The sequence below is a fragment of the Carassius gibelio genome, chromosome B1 (genome assembly GCF_023724105.1).
Source record: "Carassius gibelio isolate Cgi1373 ecotype wild population from Czech Republic chromosome B1, carGib1.2-hapl.c, whole genome shotgun sequence".
NCBI lineage: Eukaryota > Metazoa > Chordata > Actinopteri > Cypriniformes > Cyprinidae > Carassius > Carassius gibelio.
Window position 1 is genome coordinate 1,162,459 of NC_068396.1, and position 19,603 is coordinate 1,182,061.

The 19,603-nt window shown below is 40.2% G+C and overlaps 2 protein-coding genes across 2 annotated transcripts in view; one reads left to right on the forward strand and one right to left on the reverse strand.

Annotated features, from left to right (window-relative positions):
- LOC127948497 (zinc finger protein basonuclin-2-like) overlaps window positions 1–19,603 on the reverse strand; it is a 184,215-nt gene that overhangs the window by 107,397 nt on the left and 57,215 nt on the right. The gene's annotated exons all lie outside the window — the stretch shown is intronic.
- Window positions 15,795–17,654, forward strand: LOC127948509 (uncharacterized). Its single transcript, XM_052544987.1, has 2 exons — window positions 15,795–16,723; window positions 17,588–17,654. The coding sequence occupies exon 1, from the start codon at window positions 15,795–15,797 to the stop codon at window positions 16,713–16,715; it is 921 nt and encodes a 306-aa protein (XP_052400947.1). The 3' UTR covers window positions 16,716–16,723; window positions 17,588–17,654.

A 19,603-nucleotide genomic window follows, 5' to 3' on the forward strand; every position in this document is an offset into this window, starting at 1 on the left:
AATGTGATCTGTTTTCTTTGCCCCGGTCAACAGCCTTGCAGCAGCATTGTGCACCATCTGCAAGCGTGCAATGGATGACTGAGGAAGACCCAAATATAATAAATTACAGTAGTCTCTTTCTCCAGGTCATTAAAAGTTAAAAATGATTTCAGTCTCGAGATGATCCGTAACTGATAAAAACTGTTCTTGACAACTGTATTAATTTGTTTAGTTAAACAAAGCTCAGAGTCAAGAATGACACCAAGATTTCTGACCTGGGAGGAGACTGAGGGGAAATGCTTGCCAAGCTCATTGATGAGAACCCTTCTCAACTTAGGAGGGCCAAAGACAATTACTTCCGTTTTATTTTCATTAAGTTTAAGAAAGCTATTGGAAAGCCATTTCTTGATATCTCCTAGGCAGGCCAATAAGGGTTGAATGGTATCACCAGCTTTCAATGGTATGTACAGCTGGGTATCATCAGCATATAAATGAAATGAAACATTGTGTCTCCTAATAATGTCTCCCAAATGTCGCATATATAAATTAAAAAGGAGTGGCCCTAAAATGGTTCCTTGAGGCACTCCACAGATAATAGGAGCAACAGATGAAGAAAACTTACCTAACTCTACAGAAAAAAGACCTGTCTCTAAGATATGAATTAAACCACTGCAAAGCGGTAAATTCCTTCAGGTGCGTGATTTCACATAGACCAGCTGTTACTACACCGAGCCGTTGTTAACTGAGAAGATGGCGCAAATAAACGCTGGAAATGAACGTGGATTTGGCATCTTCTCAGTTAACAACGGCTCTATGTGAAATCACGCACCTTATGGAATTTACCGCTGATTAGAGAACCGGCTTTACTGACGAAATGCGCATTAACGATCGTCCGATCATGATCGGAGCAGCCCTAGTGATAATACCCTATCTAAAAACATCCGAAGGTGAGCTATGGGCGTTTCATTTTACAACACGTACATGCGGAACAACCCACTGTAAAAAATATTACATGCTATCTGCTTAAAAAAAATATGGTAACAATATTAGACGTATTATATTTGAGTAGATTTTAAGGTTGTTTTTTTTTTTGTGAAATTTACCCAAATAAATTAAGTAAAAATTACTAAATTATTTAGTCTATGGCACAATAAATTTTATATAATTAGGGAAATGTGCTCATTTATTTTAAGTTTATTCTCAAAAGTCTGTGATTTTAAATGAGATCTGTTTGTATTTTATACATTTACAAGACTGTATACAGCCAATCAGCTCAAATAGGAAAATACTTGAGAAATGCTGGAAAGTACTACACTAGCAAGGCTACTGCTCATTAAACAATGTTTAATGGCTTAGAAGAGTAGTATCCATAACTACAAGCTCTACTTTTCTGCACAGTGGTAAAATTGATTGTGCAATTGAAACTTCGATGTTACAGAAACTCTTACAAATGTCAAATGTAACTGAACATTAAACATTAATAGATGGCTCCCTTCACTCAAAAACATTAAGTAGCATTTAATTTCAAAATTTACTCTCCATATCCAGCCATATGCAAAGCATGCTGGGAACTAACAATCACCTCTAAAATAAAACTGCAAAATTGAGCTAATTCACTTAAATTAAATAGGCAGCCTTCTTTCCTTAATTATTTTAGTTTAATCAGTTCCCCAATTCAAGCACCAAACCTGCTTTAGTCTCCTAAAACAAATTGAGGAAACGCATCTCTTGGTTTTATTAGTAAAAAGTCCTCATTATTTTCTATACAACACTGAATCACAATTTCTTTAATGAAATCCACACATTATTTTTAATTATCACCTTAATTTTTTTGATGAAAATTACAAGACCCATGATTCATTTTTTACAGTGAACCAATCAAAACTGACTGTCAGTTGACCAATCAGAACACAGTATGCTACCGAAAGGTGGGGTTTAAGGAAACTTAATCTTTTGAAAAGCTTCGCGCAAACCGTTTGGGGATCTCTGAGAATTGAGGTAATTTTAAAATGATATTTTGACAAAATGACAATGTTTTTTAACCTTGCATGGATTTAAACCTGTTGTACAGGACTTATAAACAGTGATGCCGCCATTTTCCTCACACCGGAATATAAACAACGGCTCGTTCAAGATCCCCCGGTGAAGAGGGTGGTGACGCGATGGTCCGACCAATCAGAAGCAACGTTACAGCCGGCTCTTGATGACGTAGACTGGGACATGTTTCGCGCAAGTTCATCTGACGTCAGCGAGTTCACGGATGTAGCGTTAAGCTTTGTAAACACGCTAGCCGAACAAGCTATGGATACAATAAATATAAGGACATTCTCAAATCAGAAACCATGGGTGGACAGATCAATCCGTGCAGCAGTAAACAAACGCACTGCTGCTTACAACGCCGGTCTTCTATCGGGAAACATGAGCGAGTACAAAGCATCGTGCTATGCTCTCCGGCGCGCAGTAAGAGCCGCCAAACACAGACACAGGGAACGCATAGAGTCACATTTCCAGCTAAATGACTCCCGACGCATGTGGCAAGGACTAAGGACCATCTGTGACTTTGGAAATAAATCCTCTGCAGAGGCGAGAGCAGATCCGTCGCTGGCTGACGAGCTAAACACTTTCTACGGCCGCTTCGAAAGCAATCGAAGCAGTGCGAGTCTGCCGATCAGCGCGTCAGGAAGCAGCAGTCAGAGCAGCGATCATCATGCGATCACCGTGTCAGAGGACGAGGTTCGGAGGGCACTAAAGAGAGTGAATGTAAGGAAAGCAGCTGGACCTGATGGGATTTCTGGCCATGTTCTGCAGTCCTGCGCTGATCAGCTCGCTGGTTTGTTTACATCCATTTTTAACGAGTCTCTTGCTACATCGGTGGTTCCCACCTCACTCAAAAAATCGGTCATCATCCCTGTGCCTAAAAACAATAAACCCTCTTGTCTGAATGACTATCGTCCAGTTGCCCTCACATCAATAGTCATGAAGGTCTTTGAGGGACTGGTTAAAAACGTCATCTGCTCCTCCATCCCAGATACTTTGGACCCTCTTCAGTTTGCTTATCGCCCAAACAGATCCACAGATGATGCCATCTCTCACATCCTGCACTCTTCTCTCACACACATCGACAGCAATAACAGGAACTATGTAAGGCTGCTATTTATTGACTATAGCTCAGCTTTTAATACTATAGTCCCCATAAAGCTAGCTTCCAAACTCATAGACCTCGGACTGAATTCTTCACTCTGCGACTGGATCCTTGATTTCCTCACCGGCAGACCTCAAGTGGTGAAACTAGGCCAGTACACCTCCAGCTCCATCACCCTGAACGTAGGAGCCCTGCAGGGCTGTGTCATGAGTCACCTGCTCTACTCTCTCTACACACATGACTGCGTGTCTTCGCACAGCTCCACATCCATTATCAAATTTGCTGATGATACTGTGGTTCTGGGCCTCATTCACAACAATAATGAGACCGCATACTTGGATGAGATAGAGAAATTGACATCATGGTGCCAGGACAACTGTCTCTCTCTGAATGTGAGCAAAACTAAAGAGCTGATTGTGGACTTCAGGAAGAGACAGCAGCAGCCCTATACTCCTCTTATGATCAGCGGGATCCCTGTGGAGAGGGTGAGCAGCTTCAAGTACCTTGGTGTAAACATCTCGGAGGACCTCACTTGGACTACTCACATTCAAACACAGGTTAATAAAGCCAGGCAAAGACTGTACCATCTGCGACAGCTGAGGAAATTCAGGGTCTCACCAGCAATCCTGAAAACTTTCTATTCTGGGGCTATAGAAAGCGTATTGACTCAGTGTATCTCAGTGTGGTATGGGAACAGCTCCAGTCAAGACTGCAAAGCCCTGCAGAGAGTTGTGCGCTTAGCTGAGCGCATTTCAGGGTCTGCTCTCCCCTCTCTGCAGGACATCTACCTCAAACGCTGCAGAAGTAGAGCTGCAAAAATCATCAAAGACTCCACCCACCCCAGCAATCATATTTTCACTTTGCTGCCATCTGGTAAGCGCTTCCGTAGCCTGATGGCAAAAACTGAGAGACTCAGGAGGAGTTTCTTCCCCCAGGCCATCAGGCTCTTAAACTCTAAACCAGCTTCTTAACATCCTCATGCCTCCACTTAATGTTCACTTTATCTTTTTACTATATTCACTACCTCACATAGACACACTGACAGTGTCGCCCTGTTTTGCACATTTGCTTCTTGTACATTCCTGGGTATCTTAATATTTAAGACTACAGTAAAATGCATATATGCACATTGTACATCCCTGTACATCTTAATATTTAAGACTACAGTTTACACTCATGCACATTATTTTGCGTTCTATATTTAATTCTACAATATACATTTTTTATATTTTATTCTTATATTTTTATTGTTTACTTTTATTTCATTCTTACATAGCTTTATTTATGTATATTTTCATCTGTGTTGTTTTCTTTAATAATTGCACTGTCCATGGAGCGGACCTGACTCACATTTCACTGCTGGTTATATATGCTATATATAATTTTGTATGTGACGAATAAAAATCTTGAATCTTGAATCTTGATAGGAAGCTTAGAATTTTCATCTTACTGGCTCTTACTCCTTCTGTAGAAAAAAACTAACACTTAATATGGCATAATGTATTAGGATACGTTAAGTTCAATTAAAAAACCAAATTCAAAATAGTTATTATTTAATGTACTACAAGGCTAGCAGATGGCTATGAACACAATGCAAACGCTTAATGTGGCATAATAACAGATTAAGATGATAAAGACAATTCAGTAGGTCTAGCCTATATGTCTTGTTGCTGACTCAACATATATACAGACCAGCAAATATGAACGTGCATTATGAAATGCATTAAGTGATTTTAAAAGGATCAACTCCATACAGGCAAACAGACGAGTACAGAACGCAGTTCGTTAAATTGTACATTAAACGTTTTCCTCCCTATAGAAAATCATTATAAATAAAACACATAATGTAGCTTAATGGACAAAGATAGTGATGTAATCGAGTTGTAGACAGTTTATTCTATATGCAAAAATGCTTAACGTGAAACTTTGCACGTTGCGTTTATTCACCACCACAGCTTCTTGTCTCCAATGGCAACAAGCACGATTTGTGTCGATTGCAAGTGTCACAGGTAACAGAGAGTGCAAGTAGCGATTGCAAGTGACATTATAATTTCGTTTATTTTTTCTTGTCTTCGTCACCTGGCTACTGTTAAAAAATGTTGGGAAATTCAAACAAAAAATAAAAATAAAACAATAAAAATCAATAAAATAAAAAATAAAGACTGCAAGTGATGTCACTAGCGTAAGTGCAAGTGTCTGAGAGTGCAAGTCTGAGAATGCAATTCTGAGAGTGCAAGTGCAAGTCTGCAGCCAGACCCATTTGGGCCAATCAGCACTTTTCATAACGATAAGCTTTGTAAAAAATCCATGCGTTTCAGAAAGGCGGGGCGTAACCCATTAAAGCTATTTTTAGTCACAGTGCCATTTAACTAAAATTGTGAAATTTTTGTTAATAGGCATTCATTTTGTTGGCAAGGCTTTAAAATGTTATTTTTACCACATGGTGACATTTTTTCAGTTTTGGCCTATAAAGCAAATACTCGATTCCTGTTTTCTGCTTCTGCATATTATAGATAGTTTTTTTTTTTTTTTTTTTTTTTTAACAATAATCTGCCATGGGTCTTCTTTAAAATTAGAACAAACTTAACTTTGTGCTCCCAAGCCTCAAATTTTTTATGACATTTTCTTTTGACATATAATTTTTTGTACACAATGTACCTATGTAAGGGTTAAGCGCAATAATACTCCCACACTCCTTAGAACACATGAAATGCACATATATAGCGATTTTATTATATAAAACATGTTTTTGTTATATTTACCATTAATTGCTCAGCTCCACCTGTCAGTGATAAAGCACCCCCTCAGCACCTGCGTTCAAAATTATCTGACACCGCCCTGCAGATGAAGGCCAGATCCAAAGCTTGACTGTGTGATGCTGATAGGGACCAGTGATCTCCCAAACTGTGAGACACACCCTCTCCAGGGATATGCCTGGACTTCACCATGCATGAACCTGCATGTTAACCTCCTTACTTCTTTAGAAATGCATTTACACACAAGTATAGAAATAATGACTACTGAGGTGAGATGGCTCCCTACATGTGGAAGAATGTAAAAATCTATAAGATCAGTTCATCTCAAAACTGTTGCAACTGACCAAATCTTACAATCTGTTTTTTATTTTTTTTAACTTTACATATAAATCCAAGAACTCCACACACAAAATGCAAAATGTCACATATATGTATATGTTTAAGCGATAATATGTTGATAATATGATATGAATGTGTATATATATATATACACTATACCAGTCAGAAGTTTTTGAACAGTATGGTATTTTTATATATATATTTTTAAAGAATTATCTTCTGCTCACCAATCCTGAATTTATTTGATCAAAAAAAAAAAAAAAAAAAAAAAAAAAACAGAAAAAGCAGTAATAATGTGAAATATTTTTAGTATTTAAAATATCTGTTTTCTGTTTGGATATATTTAAAAATTTATTTATTCCTGTGATTTCAAAGCTGAATTTTTAGCACCATTACTCCAGTCAAATGATCCTTCAGAAATCATTCAAATATTCTGATTTGCTTATTATTATTATTATTATTATTATTATTATTATTATTATTATTATTATTATTATTATTATGTTGAAAACAGCAGAGTATAATTTTTTTCAGGTTTCTTTGATGAATAGATAAATCAGTTTCTATTGAAATCTTTTGATCAATTTAAAGCATCCTTGCTAAATAAAAGTATTAATTTCTATAATTTCCCCAAAAATAAAAATTATACTCACTCCAAGCTTTTGAATGGTACAGTATATGTATAATGTTAAAAAAGCTTTTATTATTTCAGATAAATGCCTGACCTGGATATTTCTATTGGATCTTAGGCCTACTGTTCAAAAAATGTTGACTGGTAGTTTATGTATATAGCGTAAGTATCACACTTATATCACAACTTGTTTTGGATGAGATTAAACTGTCAGGTCTGACAATATTGTGTAATATTTTACTTAAATCTAGCTTTGTTCGCATTGCCCCATGGAAACCTTTATGAACAGACTTGATTGACTTGGTCAAACAATTGTGGGGATAAATTTACGTTTTATTAAAAAGTATCAACGTATTCAATACTCATAGCGCATGCACACATTAGGATAGGTTAGATTCCTGCCTCCGTTGTGAGTCCCTATCAAGCACTTTACTGATTCAACTAGCCTACTCTCTTCTCCTCCTGCCTGGGTCTTTGGCCCGCATCTCTCACCACAGAGAATGCCTATTCTTGATAAATCTGCTATGAAAACGTGAGACGTTGGTCTCGTACTCTATCGCATACGTTGTCAGTGTTGTGCGCTTGCTTAGTCCTTTGTTGTGATAAACAGTAAAGTGCGTTCAAGCACCAGCCAAGAGTGTGTAAAGAAATACCCTTTGTGAGAAGCAGTTAAATCAGCGGGAGTTAAAAGCAGATCGTAAGTGTATTTATTTCTTGTCTCAGTGTTTAGCGCAGTTGGCGTTGCTAGGTAACACTTGTTTGTTTACTGTGTTGAGACGTGCTGCGTTTGGTCTTGTTCTCTATCGCATACGTTGTCAGTGTTGTGCGCTTGCTTAGTCCTTTGTTGTGATAAACAGTAAAGTGCATTCAGCTGAATTCAATTTCCGTTTTGTCGGGTTTAAAAAAGATTAGTATACTGCGGGAGCGGTCGCGGCAGCCCTCCAGTTAAGCCCTCCTCGTGTGAAGACCGTAGAGTGTAAAGACCATCGACTCTACCGTGCGACTCCACAGAGCAGGGACACAGACAGGGAATATAAGTATTGTTTTGATTAATCTTTTTTTTTCTCCTTGTTTAATTTCTCAGTTTCAGTTGTTTTTTGTTTATAACCAAATCTTACTATGTGTTTCCAGATCCCTACTATCACTACCACTCGCAAACCACACATCACACAATGTAGACAGCGCAATCTTAACAACCTGCACACTTTGCCTATCTGCTAATACACTACTTTCTTTTTCTATTGGTCTCTGGAATTGCCAGTCTGCTGTAAACAAAGCCGATTTCATTACTTCTATTATTAGTCATTCAAAGCTTCATCTCATGGCCCTAACAGAGACTTGGATCAAACCAGAGGACACTGCTACACCTGCAGCACTCTCCAATAATTTCTCATTTTCCCACTCCCCCTGTTTGACTGGAAGAGGTGGAGGTACTGGTCTGCTCATCTCTAATGATTGGAAATTTACTCCTTTACCATCTTTGGGTATCAACAGCTCCTTTGAATCTCATTCAGTTACTGTTACCTACCCTTTTAAAATACATTTTGTAGTTGTCTATCGACCCCCAGGACCACTGGGTAACTTTTTAGATGAATTAGATGTGTTGCTCTCAACCTTTTCTGAGGATGGTACTCCCCTAGTTATGCTTGGAGATTTCAACATCCATCTAGATAAACCTCTGTTTGCTGATTTCCACTCTCTGCTTGCCTCTTTTGATCTCAACCGAGTGTCAACTACTGCTACTCACAAATCAGGCAACCAACTGGACTTTATTTATACACGACACTGCTCTACTGATCATGTTCTGGTTACTCCACTGCACACGTCGGATCACTTCCTCCTCACTCTTAACCTCAACATGGTCCCTGACACATCACTTACCCCTCCACATGTCATCTTTTGGCGTAACCTACACACACTTTCTGTCAGGGTTCATAGATATATGGTGTCATCTTGTTGTCTGTGTGTAGGTTGCGGGGTGTATCACCTGATTGTTCCGTGTGGGCGTCGCCCACTGATTACTGATCAGCGGCAGCTGCGGCTTATTACATCTTGCCTATATTAACGCCTTGTCTTTCGTCTCATGTTTGTCAGATCGTTGGTTGGAGTCCTGGTGTTTGTTCGTGTCTCTCGTGTTGTTGTTCCTGCTCTGGATTTCTCGTCGCTGTTTCCTGTTGCCAGTCCGTTCCTGTGGATATTCGTTCTGGAATTCCTCGTTCATCACTTCACCACGGACACCACGGACACCATCGCCCATCAAGGTCCCTGTGTAGCCATCTCTCCTGCTGCTTATTTGTCTTGTCATTTCATGAACATCTGACTTTATCTGGTGGGAAGCTCTATTAAAAGAGATATTAACTTGCATTTGCATCCAGTCTTCTTTTCCGTGACACTTTCACCCTCCCGGCTATCTGCTATGGTTTCATCTTCACTTCCTTCCCCTAAACTGTTTGCATCTTTGGACGCGAACAGTGCTACTGATACTTTCTGCTCCACTCTTACATCTTGTTTAGACACTGTTTGCCCCTTATCTTCCAGGCCAGCCCGTAACACCGCTTCTGTCCTTTGGTTATCTGATGTTCTATGCAAACACCGTTCTAAGCTTAGAGCTGCTGAAAGGGTGTGGCGCAAGTCCAAAAATACTACTGACCTTATTGTGTATCAGTCACTCCTATCTTCTTTCTCTGCTAATGTCTCCACTGTTAAAATGACATACTACCATAACAAAATTAACAAATCATCTAACTCTAGCATGCTTTTTAAAACATGTTCCTCACTTCTTTGTCCTCCTCCTCCCCCTCCTGCTTCATCTCTAATAGCTGACGACTTTGCAACGTTTTTCATTAATAAAATTAAACACATTAGTGCACAATTTTCCACACCACAATCAGTCAAGCTCTTATCACCAGCAAACTTACACTTATTTACATCCTTATTGATCCAATTCCATCCCATCTCCTTCAAGCCATTTCTTCTGCAGTTGTACCTGCACTCACTCACATCATCAACACTTCCCTTCACACTGGTGTTTTTCCCTCATCATTTAGACAGGCACGTATAACTCCACTACTTAAGAAACCCAAACTCAACCCATCTCTTTTAGAGAACTACAGACCAGTTTCCCTTCTTCCTTTCATTGCAAAAACACTTGAACGAGCTGTGTTCAAACAAGTATCTACATTTCTCACACACAACAATCTCCTTGACAGCAACCAATCTGGTTTCAAAAGTGGACATTCAACTGAGACGGCCTTGCTCTCAGTTGTTGAAGCTCTAAGACTGGCAAGAGCAGAATCCAAGTCTTCAGTACTTATCCTGCTTGATCTGTCCGCTGCTTTTGACTCGGTTAACCACCAGATCCTCCTATCAACCCTACTGGCAAATGGCCTCTCAGGAACCACACTTCAATGGTTTGAGTCTTACCTATCAGATAGGTCCTTCAAAGTATCTTGAAGAGGTGAGGTGTCCAAGTCTTAACATCTAACTACTGGGGTGCCTCAGGGCTCAGTTCTTGGACCACTTCTCTTCTCTGTCTACATGGTATCATTAGGTTCTGTCATTCAGCTTTTCATACCACTGCTATGCTGATGACACTCAACTCTACCTCTCATTCCATCCTGATGATCCGACGGTAGCTATTCGCATCTCAGCTTGTCTAACAGACATTTCTTCCTGGATGATGGACCATCTCTGCACCCATTTACCTAAATTTGTTACTTCAGACTTATGTGCCCTCTAGAAGCTTGCGTTTTGCAAGTGAACGTCGCTTGATTGTGCCATCCCAAAGAAGCACAAAGTCACTTTTACGGACTTTTAAATTAAAGGTTCCCTCCTGGTGGAATGACCTCCCCAACTCAATCCGAGCAGCTGAGTCCTTAGCCATCTTCAAGAATCGACTTAAAACACATCTCTTCCACCTTTCTAATTTCTTCCACCTTTCTAACTACCTTTCTAATCTTTTTGTATTCTATTTTCTTTTCATTTATTATTCAATTGTATATGTGTGTGTATGTGTAAAGACCCTTAACTAGCTTGCTCTATTCTTTTTTTTCTTTTTTTTATTCTGTTTTCTTTTTATTTATTATATTATTTAAAATCCCATGCTACGTGTACTGTGTTATCCTAATTGAGACTTGTTATAGCACTTATATATCATTGCTCTTTTTGTTGTTTTTGATTATTTCCACTGTCTTCATCTGTAAGTCGCTTTGGATTAAAGCGTCTGCTAAATTAATAAATGTAAATGTAAAACGTGGGAAAAGCTGATGAGGAAGAAATTGGGGTTGAATCAATTTATATAGGCGAAAAAAATACTTAATTGCTCCATCTATAGCACATTGTGATTGGAAGTTTACAAATTGGATGTTGCCGATTTTTGTGGTTGTGGTGTTTGAGTGTCAGGTTTCAGAAACTGTGTGAGAAGTAAAGTTTTTGTAAGTTGAAAAAAACAAACAAACAAACAAACAAACAACAACAAAAAACTGTAATTGTGGTGAGAATGTAATCTTGTTCTCTCCAATGTTTAGGAACAATTAACTAAAATCAGCAAAATTAAACTTTTAAAAGTAGTTTACAGTAGATCAGTGGTTTATAAAGCAGCACAGCTTTTCTTGCAACAAACTTTTTTTTCCCATCAAATAGTCATCAAATAGTGTATTTAGTGTCAATTTATATGTTCATGTTTAATACTGTCACAATCATTTAAAAAAAAAAAATACTGTTCAGAAAATGAATAAATAATTGATAAATAGGCCTAAATATTTTAGAAAAGATATTGCACCTTTATAAGCTTCAGTGTAGTTATCTATTATTATTATTTTCTTAAAATAATGTGCTGCAACATTACTTATTTTTAGAAAGTGTAACTTGATATAATTTAACTAATAATTTAACTTTAATTTAACTTCTGCAGCTGGCCTCATATTTTGGGTGGGTGGGAAGATGCTTCAGACAGGGGGTTGAAGGGGAGATTGGGTTGGTGAAATCACCTTGATTCCATGCAGTGAACCTTTGATGTGCCTGAAGCTGACTTGGCAAGCCCTGAGCAAATCATATGCCTTAAAACTCAAATTCAGCTTGACATACTGAAATCATAACCATATGCAAGAATTCCACCTTCAGAAACACTGTGGCTCCACAGAGCTGGTGGACGAAGCATTAGCCAGGGATAACAAAAAGCAGGTTAGATGAAGATGGGAGTCTGAGGAGAAGATGGAGGTAAAGGGATGGGACATAGCACGAAACGAGAAGGGGGGTTCAGGAGGCAGATAGTGCATAAAAGGTTTGGTTAAAAATCAAATAAAAAATTTCTGAAGAGAGCTAGACTACCTAAAATGGAAGTGAGATTAGAAGTCGAGTGAGGTGAATTTTAGAGAAAGAAAAAATTTGTGAGACTCAGAGGTTTGACTGACTGAAAATACTTGCACTAAAAAAAACAACTGATAGCAGCTCTCAGTGATATGTTTCGGGTCCCCGCTATAATAGCAGCAACATTCACAAATGCTTACAGAACAAGCGGGAACCCAGTGTGCCTGTAGCTTTCTCTGTTTCAGTTTTATCACGTGATAGAAAGTCTAAGGCCATCTCAAGCCGAAGGGCAAACTCATCTAATCTGTGGCCTATTATGCATCAAAATGGAAGCTTTAGCATAAGTTCTGCCAGGAAGACTCAATTGTTAGCGTCACCTATTACCTTTTCAATCGTCCAATCACGTTCTAATAATAGAAGTATAAAAGAACCTGTGCTTACACTTGTCTGAGTTTGCAGATGCTGAACACGTCACTCGATTGCTCGCGTTCAGTTGCCGACCAAAAAAAAAAAAAAAAAAAAAAAAAAAAAAAAATGTCTCAAAACTCGCAATACATTTGTGATTACTCCGACTCCGACAATGAAATCGTCCCGCCATCTCCTGTTACCGCTCGCCGAAGTTCGCGTTTACAATGCCGCACTTCACCATGGGCTCAGTGGTCTTCGGAAAATATATACAAAGCTCTCGAAAACGCCGGAATACCAATAAGCCAAGGTCTCTCAAGAGAAGATATACTTTCCCTCGCCTATAACACGCTAGGCTATCCCCCGGTTCCTACCCAAACAACTCCAAAACCTTCAACATCGACAACTCAGACAAAACAATCCGGAAGGAAAAGAACGGCTAAATCATCTTCACCCGTTCCCGCAAAAAGAACATCACAACTTGCCAGAGCTCCGTCTCCACCTCAATGCATCGAATCCACCGATACAAATCTACATCTCATCTCTGCTGTTCAAAATCTCTCCAAAACAGTCAAAGAACTACAATCAAAAATGACTAACCTCGAACATTCTTTTACCAGTTCCCACTCAAGTACAGATCCGGCAATACACTCCTCAGCTATTCCACAATCTCGTCCTCCTCCTTCTGGAATTAGTAACTATCAGAGCATGCCATCGACTTCAGCTTCCTCGCCACCTTCTCAGCTCACTATCCAGACGCCTTTTCAAAATGTCTCCGCTTCACCGGCTTCCTCAAACTTCAACCTTTCCACAGCAACTCCAGCACAAGCATTCGGTAGGCGTTTTGTTCCACCAGCCGCCGCAACAGTGTCTAACCATTTAAGAAGCAATATCATCCAAGGTAAGGACATCAATCTTGCTACCTTACTGCTTCCTTCGCCTGCTGCCGACAGGAAAATGGTCGACTGTGGTGACGTGGCAGTACTTCTTAAAACTTCCGATCCCCGTTTACAACGAAATCTCTCGTTTGGCGAATTCGTCATTGCATTCAGTATTTATAGAGACATTCTGTGTCAAACATACCCCGAGAGAAGGGAAGAGCTAGATCTTTATCTATCAATGATGGCGGACTTCAGTCAAAGATACGGGGGAACTCTATTTTACGAGTACCACAAGTCCTTCTCAGCAAAATCTGCCTCCTTTATCTCACTTTTTAATTCAAGACTAGACTGGTCAGTTACCGACACCGAACTGCTCGTCCGCCATTTCGGAGGCCAAAAGAGCTTAACATGCGCTATTTGCAGCGCTCACGGTCACAAGGCTTCATTTTGCCCTAAAGCGTTTGCTAGTAACGCTCCAGCCGCTGTCCACGGTCCTGAAAATGTAAGCCTCTCTTCAAACTCCAGAGGTCGCTCTACTACGGCAGAATTCAATAACGTACCTCTATGTTTTCAATTTAATGAGGCCGTTTGTTCTTTTCCTAACTGCAAATTTGCTCATATTTGTAGTGTTTGCAAGGATCCACACCCGAAATCTGTTTGTCCACGCCGGTACAAACCTGCACCCCGAGGGAAAACCCTAATTCGGAAAAAATTTTGAATAAACACCCATCTACTCCTATTAATATTCCCAACCTTTCAAGCTACCTCTCTTCTCACCCCGATCCGGTATTTGTTGATTATTTAATCACCGGTTTGTCCCAAGGGTTTCGGGTGGGTATCCTCTCTCCTCTTTCTGCCTCTTTTGTTGCAAAAAAATTGCAATCCGCAAGACAGGAACCTGAAGTGGTGTCAGTTCTTTTAGATAAAGAGGTTAATAAAGGATATGTTATCGGCCCCTTCACTTCTCCTCCTTTTTCTCCTTTTCGGATTAATGCCATCGGCATCGCAACTCGCAAATATTCCGGTAAAAAACGTCTAATCTTTGATATGTCTTCTCCACATTCCTCCAACATAGCTAGCGTTAACGAAAACATTCCCCTAACACCTTTTTCTCTTCATTACGCTACGGTGGATAACGCCATTCAGTTAATAAAATTAGCTGGTCCTGGCGCTTGGTTAGCCAAAGCTGACATTACCGACGCTTTTAAAATTATTCCAATTCACCCATCTGATTGGCCGTATTTTGGAGTGAAATGGAACTCAAAATTCTACTTCGCTGTGAGGCTGACGTTCGGTTGTAGAAGTAGCCCGCATATTTTCAACAGTCTCTCAGAAGCTCTGTGTTGGATTCTACTGAACATCTGTAAGCTTCCTTTCGTTTTGCATTTACTAGACGATTTTCTGCTAGTCGACTTTCCATCTTCACAATCTTCCATCCTTAGTATTCTTAAACAAATATTTAGCGACGTCGGCGTTCCACTCTCTGCCGAAAAAACATTAGGCCCTTCTACTTCGTTAGAATTCTTAGGCATTTCCCTTGACACAGTCAAAATGCAAGCTTCTTTGCCACAAGAGAAACTCCTAAGGATCAGGTCATTTCTGGAATCTTTTTCCTCTCTACGCTGCGTCACGAAACGAGACATGCTCTCTCTGCTCGGTCACCTCAATTTCGCCATGAGCATCATACCACAAGGCAGAACATTTATCTCTCGGCTGTTAACTATGGCCCATTCCGTCCAAAAATTAAGCGATCCGATCCAGGTAGATGACGGTTGTCTCTCCGATATAAAATTTTGGACTCAGTTGCTTAATGATTGGAACGGTATTTCTTTCTTTTACAATGACGCCTTTGAATCCTCCGCAGACCTTCATTTATTTACCGATGCTGCCCCATCCATCGGCTTCGGTGGGTTTTTTCGAGGGCAATGGTTCGCAGAGAAGTGGCCAAACAAATTCCCTAAGAAAGAATCAGGTTCCGTGTCTTCTGCGCTCTACGAGATTTATCCTCTGGTAGTTGCTAGTGTAATCTGGGGTTCAGCGTGGTCAAGGAAACGCATTTTGCTGTTTTGCGACAACGAAGCCACTGTTGCCATTATCAATAAAGGCAGGTCATCGTGCCAAACGATCATGCCTTTTTTGAGGCGTTTAATCTGGCAATCCGTCACTTTCAATTTTATTATTAAAGCTGCTCATATACCAGGGCACTGCAACGTTATTGCTGACGCGCTCTCCCGCTTTCGTTTTCAGACGTTCAGACGACTTTGCCCTTCAGCCAATACAGAACCAACACCCTGCCCTCCCCTATCAGCAACTATGTTAAATTAGACGATTTGCAAAAATCAGCTAGGCATTACATGTCTAAAGGAGTTGCTCCTTCAACTTTTAAAGCTTACACTTCAGCTTGGTCTTCTTTTCTAATGTTTTGCTACTCCTTTCAGATACCTTTATTTCCTATTCTGGTTACCACGGTTTGCTCGTTCCTTGTTTTTAATTTCGAAAATCGCAATTTAAAAATTTCCTCAATTCGCAGATTGCTCGCTGGGATTCAATTTTATGCTAAATATTTTAATCCCGATTTTCCAAGTCTCTTCACTGATTCTTCCGTTAGATTACTGCTCAAAGGCTTCGCTAAATCCTCTACGAATTCCCCCGACAAAAGGTTGCCTTTTTCTTTGCCTCTGTTGCAAAGATTAATCCTTTCCCTACGCAATGGCCTTTTTTCCATATACTCCAATATTCTGCTAGAAGCAGTGTTCTTAACTGCTTTCTATGGATTTATGCGCCCAGGCGAATTCACTTCAGCATCTAAACGTTTTGATCCTGTCCGTGGTCTCTGTCTCTCTGACTTACATTTCTCTCCTAACTTCTTTACACTTTTTCTTAAACACTCTAAAAATGACTCTTCTGGTTCTGGTGTTTCCATAACAATATCCAAAATAAGCAATAATTTCTGTCCCTTCACATCTATGATTAGATTCCTCAAAATTCGCCCTAGATCCTCAGATCACTCACCCCTATTCTCACTCTCTAACGGAGCTCCTCTTTCTAAAACCTGGTTCAGATCTCATCTAGTTTCTGTCCTTAAAAACTGTAGCCTATCCCCTTCCCTGTATACTGGACACTCATTTAGGATAGGAGCAGCTACTACAGCAGCCGAACGCGGCGTTCCTACAACAGCTATTAAGATTCTGGGAAGATGGTCTTCCTCCGCTTTTGAGTCTTACATAAGACCTGACCTTAAGACCATCCTCGAAGCTCAGCAAGCTCTGCAATAATAATTCAGGTAAATTCCTATGCAACTACTGGTGGTGGTGCCATGCTCTATCTATCTGTCAAAGTACAGTTTTCATAATTCATGCCATGTATTAGTTGCGTTGTTCTGCGTCACCTTGTCTATGTGTGGCTCAGTGTGGCCTTCTCTATGTGACTCTGCGTGGCCTTGCCTATGTGGCTCAGTGTGGCCTTGTCTATGTGGCTCTGCGTGGCCTTGTCTATGTGGCTCTGCGTGGCCTAGTCTATGTGTGGCTCAGCGCGGCCTCGTCTATGTGTGGCTCAGCGCGGCCTCGTCTATGTGTGGCTCAGCGCGGCCTCGTCCAAGTGTGGCTCAGCGCGGCCTCGTCTTGTGTGGCTCAGCGTGGCCTTGTCTATGTGTGGCTCAGCGTGGCCTTGTCTATGTGTGGCTCAGCTTGGCCTTGTCTATGTGTGGCTCAGCGTGGCCTTGTCTATGTGTGGCTCAGCGTGGCCTTGTCTATGTGGCTCAGCGTGGCCTTGTCTATGTGGCTCAGCGTGGCCTTGTCTATGTGGCTCAGCGTGGCCTTGTCTATGTGGCTCAGCGTGGCCTTGTCTATGTGGCTCAGCGTGGTCTTGTCTATGTGTGGCTCAGCGTGGCCTTGTCTATGTGGCTCAGCGTGGCCTTGTCTATGTGGCTCAGCGTGGCCTTGTCTATGTGGCTCAGCGTGGCCTTGTCTATGTGTGGCTCGTCACGTGTATAAAAAAAAAAAAAAAAAAAAAGAAATATATATATATAATTCATAATTGGAACCCTATTATAAACTGTTAAAACAAGTTATTGAAGTTTTCATGTCTATCATGATTGTTCATTGCTAATTATTTTATTTATTTATTTATTCATTTTTCTCTCTTTTAGGTACGTCAAGATAGACAGCCGGCAAGTATATTAATTTTCCATTTCTGGGGGTAGGCTCCATTCCAATAGAATTATTCTTCCACTAGTTTTTGGGGGTCGGCTGCGCCCCTGCCTTCATCTTCAGGCAGGAAATACTGAATCCGTACCCTCGGACAGCTATTTACGAATGGGGCCTACGCCAAATACAAACATACAGCTTGCTGGGTCATAAATAAATGTATGAATTGTTTCAATATCTTCTCCGAGTCTTTCTGGTAGAAATGGAAGCTTTAGCATAAGTTCTGCCAGGAAGACTCAATTGTTAGCGTCACCTATTACCTTTTCAATCGTCCAATCACGTTCTAATAATAGAAGTATAAAAGAACCTGTGCTTACACTTGTCTGAGTTTGCAGATGCTGAACACGTCACTCGCCACCACCCACCCCTCCACCACCAAGATTGGCTCCTCCCTCAACAATAACAAGCATCTTCCCTCCATCTCCCTTACCACCACAGGATGTTCTTCCCCTCCAACCATACCACCACCACCAGGATGGTCCCTCCTAAAACGTCACGGGGGTCGGCTGCGCCCCTGCCTTCATCTTCAGGCAGGAAATACTGAATCCGTACCCTCGGACAGCTATTTACGAATGGGGCCTACGCCAAATACAAACATACAGCTTGCTGGGTCATAAATAAATGTATGAATTGTTTCAATATCTTCTCCGAGTCTTTCTGGTAGAACTAAGATTGATGTAAATACACAAAGCACTGCCATCAAGTTAGCACTTTTAAACATTCGCTCACTAAAAAAACAAACAAACAAAAAAAAAACATTTCTAATCAATGACTTTATAACCACAAACAATCTGGATTTTATGTTTCTAAATGAAACATGGCTAGAAGACAGCTGCAGTGCAACAATCCTAAATGAAGCAGCCCCTCCTAACTTCACTTACATGAGTGTTTGCAGGACTGTTAGGAGAGGTGGGGGTGTAGCTGCTCTATTTAAAGATGTCTATCAATGCAAGCAAGTGTCATTTGGTCAGTACCTGTCTTTCAAATATCTAGGAATTGTGCTGAAAGGTGCCCCACGCATTCTGTTTATTATTATTTACAGGCCTCCAAAATACTCTCCACCCTTTGTTGAAGAGGTCACAGAAATGTTATCAATAATTTCCTCAGAGTTTGACTGTTTTGCAATTGCAGGGGATTTTAATATTCACATAGATAATGCAGAAAACAAAACTACAAAAAAAAAAAAATGATAACGGTTCTAAACACCTTTGACCTGATTCAGCATGTGCATGGACCCACACACAAAGGTGGACACACTCTGGATCTAATCATCAGTAGGGGTCTAAACATTTCATCCATTTTTACTAAGGACATAGCACTATCTGATCACTTCTGTATTTTCTTTGATATATTGATCTCTGCTACCACTGGATCTAGATCTGTCTCTGTCAGAAGGAGATGCATAAACGAGAACACAAGTGTACTATTTATGGAGGCTATATATTTAAAACCAAGCATTTCTGCAGACTCTGTTGATATTCTCCTTTATTCCTTTAACTCAAAAGTTAAGAATGTTATTGATGATATTGCTCCAATAATAGTCAGTAAGAAAACAAACAGACATAAATCAGTTTGGAGAAGATCAACAGCAGTTCAGACTATGAAAAGACAATGCAGAAAAGCCGAGCGGATGTGGAGGAAGACGAAACTTGAAATTCACTATAGCATCTATAAAGAGAGTCTTCATGCTTTTAATGTGAAATGTGAAACTAGCCACAGCTAGACAGAATTTCTTTTCAAACCTTATAAACAGTAACTTAAATAACACCCGTACTCTTTTTGCCACTGTTGAGAGACTGACAACCCCCCCCCCAAGTCAGATTCCCAGTGATATGCTCTCAGACAGCAAATGCAATGAGTTTGCTTCTTTCTTTTCTGAGAAGATCATAAATATCAGGAAGGCGATTAGCACATCCTCAAGTAATGCAGTGGTCAGACAGATTCGGCCAAAATATCAA